Genomic DNA, 18,187 nt, shown 5'->3' with positions numbered 1-18,187 from the left:
TACTTATGGGATCACTTTGGTCTTGCAAATCGGATAAATGCGGTTTTCTCAGAGACCATTTGACGTATGATGTTGAATCCTTTTTTATTGATGTGGGGAGACTGGGAAAAATACATAGTTTAATGTAACGTGCATATACTTATTACAAGCGAGATAACGTTCGCGTCGCGTTCTGTCGGCTCTGATAAGGGTTAGGGGTGCGCTGGAGTCGATGCTAGTCGATGAATTTTATCGATAAATACGCTATGACATAATAATGGCAAGCTTCAGTAAAAATTAAAACCCTTTTTGTTTTCATCACATCTATTTTAACGCAAAAGAATCCTTGTAATACCATCGGTATATAACTTATTTCTTCCCCCACCCTACTTTCCTTTTCAATTCCATTTTGTGTCTAATATTCGAAAAAGCAGTGAAAATATTCTTTATGTTTTTGTACCTTAGCAGCAGAAGTTGGCAGACTAGATTTATTGATAAGGGAGTAAATGGTTAATGCAGATTGTTTAGACAATTTGACCACCTCACTCGCTTAGCTTCTTCAGAGTATAGCAGTTTATCTCTTTGTAGTGGGTTCAAGCTTTAACAAAGCGCATCTCACACTAATTGTCAATTGTAAGCATAGTTCACGGTCACGCCACGTCACCCATACGCTACGCATATTAATGTAATTTGCACACAGTCGGCAGACTCACGCTCGCCTCTGTCAACGCCTCAGTTTCCATCGACGTTTCCCCGCTAGTTTATCGATAGTTTTACCTCACTAGTAATGTTGTTGTAACCAATATTGTGCCGCTGTAGCTTGAATCGTTCGTCACTCTGTGATACATTTGTTCGATTTCCTCTATATTTTACCTTATAGCCGTCTACTTTAGTTTGTTTAAGCAGTGTTTAAATAGTGTAATCATGGATTTGACGTGAAGTGTTGTGAAAATGTTTAGGTTTAAACGAGAGAAGACGTGGTATGGAGGGGTATGTTTTAAATAACATTTAAATTGTAATTTGTACTCAATATATGGAAAAAGGCGGTTTTAATACGTGAAAGGGAAGTTTCGCCTTGCTCAGGTGCGTCAGTGAATAACTATTATAATCTTTTTAGTAAGCAACAGAACAATAATTTATGAAATTCCATATTATTCGTTTATAATAATAAGTTATATTCTACATGACATTAAAGCTCTCCAAAGGGACTCTACGTGTTGGATCTATATCCCCACGCAAGCCTATCAAAAGACCGGGATTTATATACCCGTGAAATCCAAGGAGTTATATTAATATTTACCTAAGCTACTTCAGGAAGAATTATGATAGTGAATATTCAGCAAATTTGTCTATACCTTGGATACAACCTTCTTGGTCTAGGTACATACCTAACTACTTTGCTGACTTTACCAGCCTATTAACCTAACTTAATAACAAAACTTCTGTGAGACACATGTAAGGTTTATCATTTTATTAACCTAACTATTATCCAATCCTCATACTCAAATACAAAATAGGTCCCAAAAGAGTGCCTTGGGGCACACCTCTTACAAAAGTCCTGACGACCTCTCTGGCCTAGTCGCTGTACCATCGGCTTCATAGGCAGGGTCACGCCTATGAAACCGATGGTCCCGGGTTCAAATACTGATCAGGGCATTTATTTTATGATGATATTTGTTCTTGATTCGTTGTTTTCTATGTATTTAAGTATTTACAGCATTACGACCCCTGTCCTATAATAAGGACATTACGTAACTACGTCGAAAATTTAAAGGGCCATATGTACTGTGAAACGTTGTACGATACACGTGCGAATACGTAATTCGCAACTCGATTTACGCTGCGCCTTTCCTACTTTTGGCACTTGTATCGTAAATAACTATTATATAACTCATAACACAAGCCTTATTGAGATTTCAGTGGGGCTTATCAATTTGTGTAATAATGGTCTATAATAATATTTATTTACCGATGTATTTATAATTTACGTATCATTTATTGCTAAGATTATATACTGTCTGTCTAGCTTCTATGCTAGGTATATAGCTACGATTTCAACGTTACACAAGGCATATTTTAAAACAGATATTCCTTTCAACTTATTCTTCTTCCTCGCGTTATCCCGGCATTTTACCACGGCTCATGGGAGCCTACTGGCATCCGCTTGCCAACTAATCCCATGAATTGACCGTAGGCACTAGTTTTTACGAAAGCGACTGCCATGACTTTCCAACCCGGAGGGGAACTAGGCTTTATTGGGATTAGTCCGGTTTCCTTACGATGTTTTCCTTCACCGAAAAGCAACTGGTAAATATCAAATGATACTTCGTACATAAGTTCCGAAAACCTCATTGGTACGAGCTGGGGTTTGAACCCGCGAGCTCCGGTTTGAAAGTCGCACGCTCATACCGCTAGGCCACCAGCGCTTATAGATATTCGTTTCAACTATTAATCAATATTATACAGGAAACTTACACAGTCAGTACCATGTTTATCGTTTTTATGAATCGAGGGAAAATTTAAATAAAATATAATGTGTTCAATGGGACATTCATTATTATGAAATAATTCAAATAATTAATGTAAAGTCCAGAGGGGCGATTTGGATTGCGGGTTAATTTCAACTAATCGAAATATCTTCCATGTTTTACATTATTAACTAGAGAGCCATATATGTCCAGATAGCGAAAAATATGTGTTGTGTGTGACTCTAGTTAATAATGTAAAACATGGAAGATATTTCTGCACTCTGCACCTTAATCATGTCAATGGTATTTGTTAAGTCATACATATTTCAATTTAATAACTGATGTCAGTTGACAACTGTTGATTTTTCCTTATTAATCGTTGTTATTTAAATAGGTACATAAGCATCAAATCAATACTAAAATAGGCACTTTGCTGGTGAATTACAAACTTGAGTTTCCTTGATTACCTAATTTAGAATGTTGTTATTATTGCATCTTCATATATAAATAACTAAGTAGTAAGTACCCATAGGGAAAAGTGGTATGAAACAGCCACATTAAAATTAGACACTTGCATTTTTACTTTTTAGATAATATACACAGGGGCTAAAAAATAACTGCATTCCTGTTGCCAGGGAGGTTTTGGGATTATACTGAGCAACTTTTACTATGAGACCAACCCCGAAATCGCGAAAGAAAATGTACCCTCCCATGGAAAAAGGACCAGCCCTAATGTATGAAACAGCCAAATTTTTTTTCGCGATTTCGGGGTTGGTTCTGTAGTAAAAGTTGCTCAATAACCTCCCTGGCAACGGGAATGCAGTTATTTTTTAGCCACCCTGTTATAGACTCATAAGCAGTCTATAAAACAATACAGTCATTTGACGAAGCCGTCTAGACAGGGCAATCGTGCGGGGTGCGAGGGGCGAGGGGTGGGTCGCGCGCACCCGAGCTGCATACATCGCCATTGTTAGTAGCTAGGTACTACTTACAGGGCTAGCGTGTCTTATAGTAAGTCAAGTGTTAGCCTTGGGCAGTTGTGTAAAAGTCTGACAACCCTTATTATGTTCTTGTGCGGTGTCGGCATTTACGAAAACATCAAAGGCGTCGGTCCACTGTCACTTTTTACACTGTGCTATAAGTTTAACTACTCACTTGTCTCTTACTTTTAGTCTCTTCCTCATGCCCATTACCTTCTTCATTAGCAAAAATAAGAAAAAATATCGGTCGTTTCTTAATTGCTTATATCATTAAATATAAAATAGGAACAACTTTATTAACTAACTAATTAGAAAACGATTATAAAAAACTTTAAATTTATTACAAGGTCACAATTTTGCAGGTGCATTGATTTTGTATCATTGGGTCATTTTTGTTTATTATGTACCTATTATTGTCTCGATCAATCCTGGTACAGTCGACGTCAAAAATATGTTTACACTTTTGCACCTCACTCCTTTGTAATAAGGCAAAAAGTGTAAACATATCTTTGACGTCGACTGTACAAGGGAAACATGTCCTAATAACAGGTATTAGATTCAGCCCTTCCCTTCCCTTAGCATTCTGAGCATTCTATCAGAAAAGTCATGTAAAAAAAAATGTGTATACCCAGAGGCGGATTTGCAGTCTTTGCCCTAGGCCCCAGGCCCTGTAGTCGCCCCTTTCTCGGCACCCATCATATTGATTATAAATATCATGGCGCCCTAGGCCCGGGCCTATTGGGCCTCAGGGCAAATCCGCCACTGTGTATACCTACCTATATTGGCATCGAAAATCCTCATGATTTTGCACCAAACAAGAGCTAAGAAAAACCTTTTTATTGCATTTTAAAAAATAGGTTCTTCCCAAACACACTTTATATCGTCGCTATTTTTACCTATGTACCTAATGTAGATTATCGAACACAATTTTCAACGTTTATACTTAACCATTTCAGGAGTGCACCGAATCCAAGCCAGTGACAGTGAAATCGTCAGTGCGTCAGTATGAGCGCCTGCAGGACTGGAACTTTGAGCCGCGGCGTATGGACGACCGCTATGGAGTCGCCGGCAGCCCGCCGTTCCAGAGGCTACATAAAAAGATGAGTAAGTATTAGAAACATTTATCAACACTGAACTGAAACTATTGAGAGTGAGCGTAAGGGCTCATTTAGACGATGCGAGAACTCGCATGCGAGTTTCATTACATTGCGGGTTTTGATCGGTCGGTTGAATTGGACATAACCAACAGTCCGCAATGTAACTAAAATCGCATGCGAGTTCGCACGCCGTCTAAATCAGCTCTAAATCGGCGTTGGCCGATAAGAGAAAGGTCTATTTTCCCGCCTAAAGATAGATATAAATGTAATTCCCCTCGCTTTGGTGCTTCATACTCCAAATCACCAGATACTTACCTGCGTGCGTAGCCAAGATGCCAAGACGCAGTAGCGAACGATACGGTTATCGCTCTATATCACTCTTCCATATCAGTGCGACAGAGACATTAGCGTTTCGTTCGCCACGGAGCGTAAACGATTGGCGGCTTGGCTAGGCACACTGTTATCCGTGTTTGTCAGAAGTTCGACAACTGTAATCTGGTGGTAAATTTTCGGATAGTGGAATTAACAAATGCCGTTATTCACATGCGTCTGTTAAGTTTAAAACGCCATTGACAATATTTGGTCGTTGCTCGTCATTTCGACATTATTTTTGTTAAAAAGATCCAATTTTTTTATGAAGTTTGCCATGATTAATGAATACTTAAGCGGGCAATCTCCGGCCAGTCGTTAAGATATGCGTCCAGCTTGTTCCGCCATCTCCGTCTGGCCTACCAGATCCTCGCCCGTCTTGCGGCACCCATACCGTGGCTATTTTGGTTCACCTCTGTGGGTGCACGCGGCAGACATGGCCAGACCAGTCCTATTTATCAGGAATGCGCATTTTTAAGCGCAGCGTGGAGTTACAGATATGTTAGGGGGATATAACTAACAAAACCCTCATTTTCCAGGCGGTTCCTCCGAGAATCTCCTAGCCGCTCGTCGCCCAGTCCACCTGCCGCTCCCCGCCTCCTCAGCCTCCTCGGGAGACAGCCTGGACGTGGAGGTCAGGGGTGGCTCCGGCTACGGACGGGCCAGGAAGTCCAAGAGCCTGGTGCCTTCAAAGAGGGGGCTGCGGTCCCCGGTGCCGGCGCCGAGGACCGTGCTGCCGGAGAGCATGATGATTAATGATGGGGTAAGAATGTTCTCAAGAATTCTGTAATATTTTCCACCAAAAATACTTACTATATACTCTATAATTAGCCTTATGCTTCCGCCCGCATCCTCGGTCAGTCAGGAGGGTCCAGTGAAAGTAAAAGAAACATTTTAGATTTCTAACAAATAAGTCTTGGCCTTAGTGCTTAGCTCATGTTTAGTAAGTACATTAGCTGTTGTTTTCTCGGGTTGTATTACGTGATTTTTCTAATAGAACTCCAGTGAGAGTGATGACACTGCTGGATGGTATACGTATGGGTCTATGGGTGTCAAAATTTACCTGTCTATTCTCAAATTACAACCCTCAATACGGAGCCCTATGCAACACCAATAAATACCCAAGTCATCCGGATGTTAAAGCCAGTTGAAAAAACTTTTAAATGGATGCAGCATTAGAATAGCAAATAGGTAATAATCAGAAAACATAATTTCGTCCTGTATTTCAATTTACTGACAGGCCTCCTTTATTCCCCAGTTCACCGTAATCCATGAAGGGCCGGTGAAGCGCACGAAATACTTCGAGGGCGGTAAGAAGAGTAAGAAGAACTGGGTGGACTGCTACATGGTGCTCACCCCATCGGCACTGCTCAGTTACAAGGATCTCAGGACGTATCAGGCTTCGGTAAGTGCCTCTTTATAAGGATCTCAGGACGTCCCAGGCTTCAGTGAGTGCCCGTTTATAAGAGTAAGAAGAACTGGGTGGACTGCTACATGGTGCTCACACCTTCGGCACTGCTGAGCTACAAAGGACGTATCAGGCTTCGGTGAGTGCCTTTATAAGGATTTCAGCACGTATCTATCAGGCTTCGATGAGTGTCATGTATAAGAGTGAGAAGAACTGGGTGGACTGCTACATATTGCTCACGCCGTCGGCGCTGCTCAGCTACAAGGATCTCAGGACGTATCAGGCTTCGGTAAGATGACCACTAGGGTTTATCATTTATTATATTGAGCACTGGAAGTATGGCACAGCGTTTAGGTATGCGGTTTTCAACCAAGAAGGTTGATTGAGATTGGCATTTTGGTTCGTACCTATGAGTTTCTTGGATCGTTTGAACGAAATGTCATTCGATATTTACCAGTTGCTCTCCGGAGAAGAAAAACGTCGTAAACAAACCTGACGAATTTCAATAATACTTACTCTCTTGTTAGAAGGTCGGATGAACAGCTTTCTTAAAAACGATTGAATGCTCCAGTCCTTACGATTAAGCAAAACATGACCCCAGACCCTATTGGAAAAGCACCAAGAGAATGAGATTGATATGTATAAACTCTTATAGAATAATTAGAATAGGGACAAAATGAGTCTTGGCCTCCGACACGAGTAAACGCCAGTTGTCTCGATCCTGCGCAATTTCCCGCCAGTTATCGGCTTGAAGATCGTGCAAGTCCGCTTCAACCTCATCATCCAAGCGATACCTGGGACGCTCGATCGGCCTTCCTTCGCCCTACCGAGCGTCCCAGATATATCATTATAGCGCCGTGATCCTCATCATTCTAAATACGTGGCCAAGCCAGCGGAGGCGGCGGGCTTTTGTCTTTTGTTTGAATAAACTCACTTATAATTCCCATTAGCAGGTGTTTCAGCTTAGTACATTAATTTAAGATGATGAAGTTGATGATGACGTAGGAAGTGATGCTTATAAACTTGTATCCACAGAAGATGCAGAAGCCTCCAGGAACGCCGCCTAGTCCCACCGCGCCGCGTCCGGAACTCATCCTCCCACTCAAGAACGCACATGTCATACAATGCGTACAGACACAGACTAGGAGGTAAGTTATGGAGTCAATTGACAACTTAACATAGCTTAGTATGTCCACACTGAATACGATTCCAAGCTAAAATGGTAATTTAAAGCCTGACCCGTTATATATAATCATGCGCCATGTTGTGGAATTTCACTGGAACTATTTTTTTCATACTATACTGAACCGTCACCCTATACATGAGATTATTCTCATCAGCGCCCTCTTGACAATGATCATATATTAATTACTGGTCAGGCTTTACATTAAACTATTATGAATTATGAAAAACAGAGTTACTCCGAGAAAATTGCAAGTGCAACTGTGCCGAAATATCGGTCTCTATAAAACGGATTTTTGGGGTTCGATGCAACCCATTTAATAATCGTGCCCGAATAATGTCGTCTGTGATCAAATTGCAGCACGACTGAACTTATTGAGATGACTTAATTCTTTTGGGTTCTGGTGAACACTGACATTACCTTAAGAATGTGTGCGATATTTGTAGAAGCGGAACTTTTGGATTCTGGTAAACACTATCATTTGATCACTCTCACCTGAAGAATTTTTGCGATAGGTATTTGTAGAAGCAGCACAATTTTTGGACTTTTAAGTAAGTCACGAATACCTTGTTTTACTACTGAGTGCGTCATTAAATAAATAAATAATTAAATATTAGGGGACATCTTACACAAATCAACCTAGCCCTTAACCTTTTATATAGTATCTACAAGTAGAAGGTGCTCTGGATGAACCCGGAGGATTTTAAGTGTAAATCATGTTGGTCTCAAGAATACATGTTTAAAATCCTTCGGCTTCTTTCTGAACACTTCAGCGTCTCCACCACTTGAACCTGATTGGCTATAAGCTCTAATCACCCTCACGTTCCAGGTACACAAAATCAATCGAGTTGACGGTCAGCCACGACCGCTTCCTACTCCAAGACGACAGCGAAGAGGGCGCCAAACGATGGCTCAGGGAGATACAAAATGTCATATACAAACTTGTACGTATTTTCACACTAATGCCAAACTTGGTGCTGTGATAGTCTACATTTTTATAGAAAACCAAACTGCATATGAACAATATTTCGAGTGTTTCCCAATCATTTTCGATCATTGTGTAGTTCCAGAAATGGACTATGACACGATGAAACTATGAGGATTTTCGAAAAAACCGCCCAAGTGCGAGTCGGACTCGCGTTCCAAGGGTTCCGAACATTGAGCCCGACTCACGCTTGACTGCACATTTCTAATAGGTTTTCCTGTCATCTACATATAGATAAAGAACTATTTTGTGTATTTTTTTTCAACATTTTAGGCTCAGAAGTTTCGGAGATAAAGGGGGGGAAAGGTCGGACAGACAGACAGATGCACAAGTGATCCTATAAGGGTTCCGTTTTTTCCTTTTGAAGTATGGAACCCTAATAACCAAATATTAGGTTTTTAGTGTAGAAAAGAAGAAGCTTTTAACTTGGTCTTCAGTGATGCAACATAATTTCAGTCTGAATAATGTTCCTAGAACCGCATTTGTCATAGTCACAGTCTCAATTGGCATACCATCTGGGTTCTGATCTGAAGGTCTTAAAAGAACATTTTCTCTAGTACTAAGTCGTTAAGGGTCTAAATAATTTTGCATGCCATGTTGCAGGCTTTGTACAAGCAAAATATGTATTTAAATAAATAAATATATCTTTATTTCAGACCCACAAGTCCATACATGGTTAGTTACATTAACTTAAAAGCTATATTAGTTACTTACACTAAGTGTTTATCATTAGGTACAGTTTTTACACACTAGGCCCAGTACCTACTTGACATAGGTCAAGGGAGATCTGACCTGCTCCATCCAGTGCCACATTATAGGGCAGCTAAACCTGTCCGCAATCACCTTCAGAATGCTGTTACGACTTTGCCTTACGCGACCCATTAGCGACGTGACCCATTTAGGCGTAGGTCTGCCGTAAAACTGGTAACACCGTTTTTCCCCAGCGCCCACCAAATATGGTATTATTATCGTCTGATGTAACAATGACACTTCTTTGCCTCAGGGCCCACCCACCGATGACAACCTCTCAATCATGAACCAAAGCAGCAACACGGACCTCGAGAGCCTGGGCCGCACGCCGCCGGCGTCCAGACACTCCAACAGGAGCAAACAGAAAGGTATTTTATTAAACTAACTTTGAACTGGCCCGCTGCACTGTGGAACGACGTCATACTTGTATAGTCTGAATCTTTAGGTATTAAAAATCAACGTAAACAAAGTCTACCCCCAAATGGCTTCTTAAGGCAGTTGAGGGTAGATGAAAACATTACATGATCAAATAATGTAGGTTAAAGTCAGTCGTTCAGTGACAGGTCCAGGTGATTTTGTATTTGGTTGGTTAATCAATAAATGTTCTAACTACTCGAAAATCTACAAATTATTTGTTTACTTTTATTTAAGTACGTAAAGATACAGAGTATAGTTAGACATAAGAATTCTCTGTTTTTCTTCGATAACTTTTTATTTCAGTAAATCTATAAAATTTATTAAGCATCTTGGTAATATTTCCAGGACAATCCCTCCCAAATTTTACGATTATTTGTCAATCAGAAAAAGTTATAATCGAAAAACAGAAAATTCTCATGTTCAACTACAAGTATGACGTAGTACTACATTGCCGCTGTGTTGGTCCTAAATTAAGAAACGTTTGCGATGGATTTTCCACCGAACACAACAATCCACCCAGACCCAACTAACTCAGCACTGCTGTAAATTCTATCCGTCACGATTAAAATAGGACAGAAACAAGACGCGAGTCTGCCAGGAGTCAGAGGAGACAGCAATGCACATTCTCTGTTCCTGCGGACCACTAATGTCAAAAAGGAGTACCTACTTGGGGCGGCACTTATTGCAACCTTATGAGGTACAGAACATTACAGCCCAAAGGATATGGGTTACCTCATTTACCGCGCCATGTATATTAGGTTACAGTCAGTCATAATACGAATTTATCAACCGTTGGATATTTTCCAATACTAAAACTAAAAGGTATCTACCGTACGTTTCGCACCAAACAGAAATTTATTCAGACCCAAAAAGTACCTACTTAAATTATGAGTTTCATATTATCATTGATTATTTGATGGTGACACTGCGGTTTCAATGGAATTTCCTTCCCTGAACGCTCCGGATGTGGAAGGAATTAAAGAATGAATGAGGTTTAATGCATTGCCAGGTTGAACCAATCTGCCATTGCAGTATATATATGTACCATCACGCTCCGCGATTGTTGTGCCATTTAGGGTCCTAGCTAAATTGGTTGTTCAATACTTATGCTATAGAATTTCCAAATTAGCAAGAACCCTAAATGGCATATAACAATCCCGTGTGGTGACTGTACCTACTCGTAAATATGTTTATGAAAACTGTTTTAACGATGTCGATAAAATTAACAATATAGGATTTAAAAAAAACCAAATAGTTATTAAATAGATACAAAACACATTCATTGGGAAAGTCGTTATATCGTTTTATATTGTCTTCATGTAGTTAATCTACATTGATGAAATTGACATAAATAACTTTGCTCTTTGAACATCCTCTAAAAATATCCACCAAGATTAAAAGTACATGCTCCTGATAGAAATAAATATAAATGACGTCAAGATCTGGCCTTTGCTCGTATGATTCGGATTTCAGAGTCATTACATCATTATTACAAGTGACATATAATTTTAAAAACAATTTGTATGTAATAAATAGAAAAACCAAACATAATTATACTTACGCATTAATAAATTTTATTTTGCCTATTAAGTATTAACTAATTGTGAGATGAGACGTTATCGTTTAGTGAGTTAGCATAAAAAACTACAGCTACAAATAAAATAAGTAGGTCCACTGCCTGTATCTAAATTTGCTGTAAATTTACACTAGCCTCTGTATTTTCCTAAATTATCGTTGAAGCAGAAGATAAATGCGTTATTTTCCTCTACCAATCTTCCTGGACCGGAAAAACGATATTAGCAGCTTTGTTGTACAATTGGTGCTTGGTACATATTCCGAACGATACATGGTTGTGGTCGACTGAGTCAACTTTTCCTCATTGAGTGAGTAGGTTCAGTTTAATTGACATCTTTAGTCATTCTCTAGTTCAGTTGTATTTATTGTCTAATTCCTGTGAGAAGAATAGCGGTTTGCGAATTTTATAATTCGATTTATAAATATTCGAGAGTGTAAAAGGTTCTTTGAATGTCTTTGAACAGTGAATTATCTGGGTCTTTAATTGATATTTAATTGTTTGCTGCTTTTAATTTGTATGAAGAATCCACAATAACGTTATTTATTGTTTAAACTAGTTTCCTAACAGTGGTCAATGCGTTTGCTTCTATTAAATTAGTAGCTTCATTGGGGTGTTTAATTCAATTGAGTTCGTAAACCTTATCACCGATTAAAATTTCATTGTAGTTTTGTGAATTGACGTCGTTGTAATCAAATGCCTACAAAAAAGTGTGTTTTCCTGGATTGGAAAGAACTATTGTGTTGAAGCCATTTCGTTTCTAAACTCGATGTGGTGTGAAAATGTGCAGCTGTATTCCTACCGATGGACTTCTGCGGACTGACTCTTGTAAGATATAAATGTTTGTTTCGTTTTTGTTTATAATTTATTCGTTTTGGCTCCTTTGTGGCCGTTTCGGACAAACATTTTCTGGATCTGTTTCTCGATGAGTTATTAAATCAAAATCGGAGAATCTTTTTAAGCCTGTCATTTGGAACTGTACAAATTCTATGTATTGTTTTATTGTAAGTACTTGATGTTATAAAGTTTTGATATGCGTCTAGTCTTATACGATTTATTTGTAGAATCTGTCCATAATACATAAAATATGAATTTCTGTATTAACTTCCTAAACCTACATAACGTGATATTGTCGAACCAATATCGTTTTTCTTATCAGTTCATGTACGAGTACATATTACGAATCAATTACCTTTATCACACCCATTATCAATCCGTTATCTCTCCGATAGCTAAAAGATCCTGTGCTAAACCTGTATATCAGTTCTGTATTGACAATAGGACAATTAATTTCAAAATCTATGTAACTTCTATTTTGCTGACCAAAACACTTGTGTTTCATTCAGTGCACATTGTAGTATAGTGAAGTGAATTCGACACGAATCAGTGATATTAAAATTATATAAGGAAGTGAACTATACTTAGATACTGCTGATACTCAATTTGAGATTTCGATATTACTTAGAATGCCACAGGACTAATGATTTCTGGTTCGATTTTATATTACAATTTTGTCTAGTTTCTGTAAGATTCGATCGTGGTGCTTTAACCCGGAAACACCTTTTTGCGTTATCTGGTTGACAAAATTTTAATCTTAATCATTATCACAAGACATCGGTAGATGAATCAGCAGTACTATTTTTTTAATGAAACTTCGATTTTGCAATGGAATGCGAAGTAATATTAGCAGTAGCCTATAGTGATAATGGCGGATCAAATGTTGTTATGAGTACAAATAAAAAGAGCCCTATGGAAAAGAACCTTGCGGACAAGAACCATAAGAATCTAACAATTAAGGACCAAACAAATTTAACGGGAAATAGTCAAAAGAGTCTAACGGAGAACAACCAAAACAACCCAATAGACAAGAACCAGAGTGGTCCAACGGGAAAGAACCAAAAGGGTCCGGCGGAAAAGAACCAAAAAAGTCCAACGCAAAAGAATCAAAGGAGCCCTACAGAAAGGAAGCAGAAGAGCCCTACAGAAAAGAAAAATCCAGAGGAGAAACAAGGGAACTTATCCAAACTCAAGGATTTCTTTGGATCGTCCCACAACTTGAGCGAGAAACATGATAAGCACGATAAAATAGAAAAGAGGAACAAAGACAATAAAGGGCGTGACAGCAAACGTTCATCGCGTATGTGTTCTTTTATTATTTATATATCTTGCAATTTAATCTATGTCAATTATTTTTGTTTTCCATTTATATAATTATTCTGACCAATAATAAAAACGGTACATCGGTACCTCATCGTGGTAGTTATTACCCGTTTCAATGCTTTCTGTTCTTTTAAGTTTAATGTTTTACTCGTTTTACGTTCGTAATTTACATAGCTTACGTTGGTATAAAACTTATCATTATTTAGTTACCGTTAACGTTCCTAGAATGATAAATAGCATTATTATTTAATATACGCATGTAAAATCAAAAATGCACTTCATATAATTATGTTTGTCTGATCCTTACAATTAGCAGCATGTCAGTTTACACTTTTCAAACTTCAAAAACCACTTAACCCGACGTTTAAGTTTGAGATACCGTTATCGTCTATCAGAACTTTATCAATAATAACGATATCTTCAAAGACAGTCTCTTACGTTGTACAAACTCAGTATATTTCAGGTCAATCGTCAATTCACTAACCAAGTTAACATATCTTTAGGCAAAAGAAATCTTCGTCGCCAGTAATTTTGAAATTATTTTTTCTAAGCCTTCAATAACCTCTAGCAATTCTTCGATTGGTTGCAAAATGTATAAACATTGTTGTATAGTGTTTTCAGGATTGTAAATAAGGTAAATAGATTATTACAAATATTTCTCGATACTGTGTACGTCCCTGCTCTTTTCTGGATTTTTGTCTGTTTCTAATTTATATTGTTCGCCAGAAACATATTCAAATGCTGTGTCGTATCTCGTTCTAACATTGTTCGTTTCACTTCTTCTGTGGTGGTGGTTTCTTCAGTTGACTAGCTATCTTTGCTGAATTTATGTCTTGGTCATTATTATCTTTACGACAATCAACGATGTATTCATGGTTATATCCTTGTCTAAATCGTTAAACTAATTATGATTACCTATTTAATTATTCATTGAAATAATAGAGGTTTCGAAAATCTATCAGACATCGGTTTCGGAATGGGTCTACCATTTTTTTATGAACTCGTAATGGGGAAGGCAAGTGTTAATTTAAATGTCTATGTCTTTGTTGTCGTAATCTATTGGAAAACCACCATCTACATTTTTTGCTAGCATTTATGAGTACAGTATTGGTTATGGTTGCCATTTACAGCATACTCTTTTTCTTTACTTAGATTGGTTATAAATTGAACTATGTATATCTACTATCTTACATTAATATTTACAACAGCGCTGTTACCTACTTAAAGTAAAATGTAAATGTATTCTGTTTTGAAAGATTCAGCACTTTTATACCTGACTATACCCTACAAATCATATTTTGTTTATTAGTTACCTACCTACTTCAGAAATATAAGTGTCTTCAATATCTTAAACTTACTAGGCAGGTGATTATTCAATTTTAACTTACGCTGGGCTCTGTCTTACATACCTATCTTCCGCATCTTCATTCATCAGCTTAAGTTTAACTTCTTCACTTTTTGCTATAACATCTGTTCATGCATATTCTAACTCTATGTGAACAGAATCGTCGATTTTCCCGCCATTTGTGTCTATGCTTTCTTTTTTTTCTTTTACACGGCCTTGATTCTTTGTTTTCAGCCGGCGGGAGCAGTAACGAAGATCTCAGCGATTGCACAGAGCCACCGAACAAGAGTCACGTGAGAAGCAGACTTAAGAAGTTCTTTCTCAAACGGCCGTCCATGGAGCAACTTGTCAAAAAAGGGATCTACAAAGGTTGGAATCAGAATTATTAAATTGGTGTGAGGAGCTTGCACTTTTTAAAATCAGTTTGCACTTTTAAACTTTTGTATCTCGGTTGATAGTTTTTTGGATGTGTTTGAAGCGTATCCACTGAGAAACAAAATGATAGGTTTAGGTTGCGTAGTCTAAATTTTGCTGGTGGTTTATTGGTAGATGCAATGCATTAGTATTTGTAGACATCCTAATAAAGAAACTTAAAATAGGTACCTACTTTAAATTCAACAGAAAATATAAGGTGTTTTATATTTTGCCGAATTTTAAGTTTTAAGTTTTGTTTATTTGGATGCTACATGTAGTTGGTGTTGTAGAAAATGTAGAAAGTATAAAATTTAGTTTTAGAAATGATTTAAAACATGAAGAAGTTAAGGAAATTGATAAACTTATTTTTTAAAGAAAATCTTACCTATAGAATCTTTATTATTATTTAGTGATTCTATTTTATCAACATATGATTTAAAACAATTTAATTTTTACACGTATCCCTTACTTCTTCATTATGTATTTAATTTATGTATATTTGTTTTTTGAGGAATGTGTAAAACACTTTTTTATACGGCTAGGTATCCAGTTTAGTAGAGAGCTTTATTTTTTAAACATTTGACCAGTTTTGGGTGTAATTTTATAACATTTTTTGTTGTTTTTGTATTATAAGTTGGAATGTAAAGATGAGCATTTATTGGTGTGAGTGTTTTATTTTTTTATCCAAACCTTATTTAACTAAGGATTGATAATCCTTTGTGTTACGGTGAGTGGTTGATTTTTATTAATACAATTATTTTTAGTTAAGTTTTAAATAAAACTGACAACATAACAAATTATCATTATGTATTTATTGCCGGAGTAGTTTTCTCTATTTGATTGCTAATGCTAATTGTAAATATTGTGAATTGTATATATGTATTTAATTTTGTAGTAGTAGTAGTAGTAGTAAAACACTTTATTGTACAAAAAGAAACATAAAACATGAAAGAACACGCATCATTCGTACAAAGGTAGGTTATGATTAGTTGTTCTCGGTTTTCCTGACCCACTTATTACCTCATTTGTTATATAGCTAAGACTATAACAGTTTCTTCAAGTTAATACTCCTTTGCACCATTGTTTTAGTTTAGTGCTTTTATCATACATCCTTTCATACTTTCTTTTATTTATAAATAATTCTAGAAGTGTTGGATGCATTTAGTATTTTAATAAATATAAATCCTGATTAAGCCTTAGATGATTAACAATTTAGTTATAATTCAAGTGTCTAACGTATAAGTAGTTACACATTGGAATAATTTTTAATCAATCAATCAGAAATGTTTATACTAAATCAGACAGATTCGGTAGTAGAACGGGCAACAGACGTGGTTGTTCAGTATCTGGGATATAAAACATGTAAACAATTCGCAAACATCGGTGAAAAAAAAACACAGAGTTTAATTATACGTTAATTTTCCCCAGATGAACCTGTCTTCGGCCGCAATCTCTCCGAGGTGGTGCCGGCGGATGCGAATCCGCGTGTGCCGCCGTTCGTCGTCGCCTGCATCAACGAGATCGAGAGCAATGAGGAGAATATGTGCACCGACGGACTTTACCGGGCCAGTGGGAACCTGAGTCAGGTGCAGAAGATACGGCTGGATGTAAGTTTTATTATACTTTGACGATTTACACGAAAACTGCACCTAAAATCAAAAAGGTCGAGGGTAAAAAGGAGAACAGATACTAATCAGCGCGTGCCGCCGTTCGTGGCCGCCTGCATCAAGAAGATCGAGAGCAACGAGGAGAACATGTCGGGCGGGCTTTACAGGGCCAGTGGAAACCTGAGTCAGGTGCAGAAGATACGGCTGGATGTAAGTTTTATTATAGTTTGTCGATTTACACGAAAACCGTGCGTCTGAGACCATATTATTAACATAATAAAATTGTTGTTGAACCTCCAGAATTTATCTTCATGAAAGGAGAAAAAATCACATTAGGAATACTTACGAAACGCCACCTGAGATCTGAGATGATTTATTATTATAGATATACAGATGTAGTGCATAATCCTTTACCGTCGTATTTGTCATGTTACTTCAGTTAACCTCAGTACTTTTTGTACTGAGACTGACTGAAGTAGCATGGGACGTTCGTACGTGTGAAAATACGACGATAAAGAATTATGCACTACATCTGTACTCACGTACCCAACTCTGAACCGAATGAAAGGTTTTCTCGCAGTCCACCAAGCTCAAAGAAGGGTTTCACACATTTACACTTCTGTAGTCTGATGATTTACCAGTAATGTAAGAATACTAAGAATTGTCAGATGATGATAACTGCAGATATTAAAGATATATTAAAATGATGTTGGTGATGACGATGATGATACTTTTAATGATGATGATGAATCTAAAAATAATTGTTTTTTTATTCCAGATCGATCAGAACAAGCTGTCGTCGATTGAGGAGAACGCAGATATCCACGTGCTGACCGGATCGTTGAAGCTCTTCTTCAGGGAGTTGAAGGAGCCGCTTATACCCTGCAACATATTCGACAGGGTGCTTGCAGCTTGCTGTAAGTGTAATCGTCTTAATACAAACTGATTTATGACATCCACCTTTATAAAACCTACCTTATTTACTTCTACCCAAATGGTGTCTGGAAGAGATGGCATTTTAGCGATAAGACCGCCTGATGTTACCTGGTTCTATTTTCCTTTGATATTTTTTTGTAGTTTTACATGTAGGTATGTAAAATGTATAATTATTGGTGTAATAAAAAAAAATTGTTTAAGCCGCATTTAAGGCAAGGCGTGTCCCCTGTAATCGCTGTTTGTCTTTCCTTGATATAGCCATGTGTTAGAAAGAGAGCCTTTTATAGAGCGCGTCCTAAATGGTTATTCAAAAATGCTACAATATTGATTTTCTTGAGAATTTACAGTAAATAAAAGAAGAAGAAGAAGAAGAAGAAGAGTTTAGAAGTAAATTATTTACTTCGTAACTAAATTCTGAATTGCCGCTGCAAAAATTTTAAACCTATGAGCAGCTTTTATGAGACACTTTGGTAGCTGTAGAGTTCACGCACAAAAATCTTCACAAATAATCAACTG

General features: G+C 37.5%; 1 protein-coding gene across 3 annotated transcripts in view; it reads left to right on the top strand.

The window, feature by feature from the left end:
• Positions 1 to 18,187, top strand: part of LOC134799864 (uncharacterized) — a 68,299-nt gene that overhangs the window by 45,577 nt on the left and 4,535 nt on the right. Inside the window, exons 3-11 of one of the 3 annotated variants that reach the window (XM_063772269.1) lie at positions 4,384 to 4,531; positions 5,433 to 5,656; positions 6,152 to 6,298; positions 7,340 to 7,449; positions 8,314 to 8,428; positions 9,473 to 9,587; positions 14,949 to 15,083; positions 16,557 to 16,735; positions 17,514 to 17,652. In XM_063772269.1, coding sequence (XP_063628339.1) covers positions 4,384 to 4,531; positions 5,433 to 5,656; positions 6,152 to 6,298; positions 7,340 to 7,449; positions 8,314 to 8,428; positions 9,473 to 9,587; positions 14,949 to 15,083; positions 16,557 to 16,735; positions 17,514 to 17,652 — 1,312 coding nt within the window. Of the gene's footprint in view, positions 1 to 4,383; positions 4,532 to 5,432; positions 5,657 to 6,151; positions 6,299 to 7,336; positions 7,450 to 8,313; positions 8,429 to 9,472; positions 9,588 to 14,948; positions 15,084 to 16,556; positions 16,736 to 17,513; positions 17,653 to 18,187 lie in introns of all 3 variants that reach the window. The other 2 variants (XM_063772268.1, XM_063772270.1) reach the window with 2 other exon arrangements.

The sequence above is a fragment of the Cydia splendana genome, chromosome 19, assembly GCF_910591565.1.
Source record: "Cydia splendana chromosome 19, ilCydSple1.2, whole genome shotgun sequence".
Classification (NCBI taxonomy): domain Eukaryota; kingdom Metazoa; phylum Arthropoda; class Insecta; order Lepidoptera; family Tortricidae; genus Cydia; species Cydia splendana.
The sequence above is the reverse complement of the archived record's forward strand: the minus strand, read 5'-3'. Positions and strand labels throughout refer to the sequence as shown.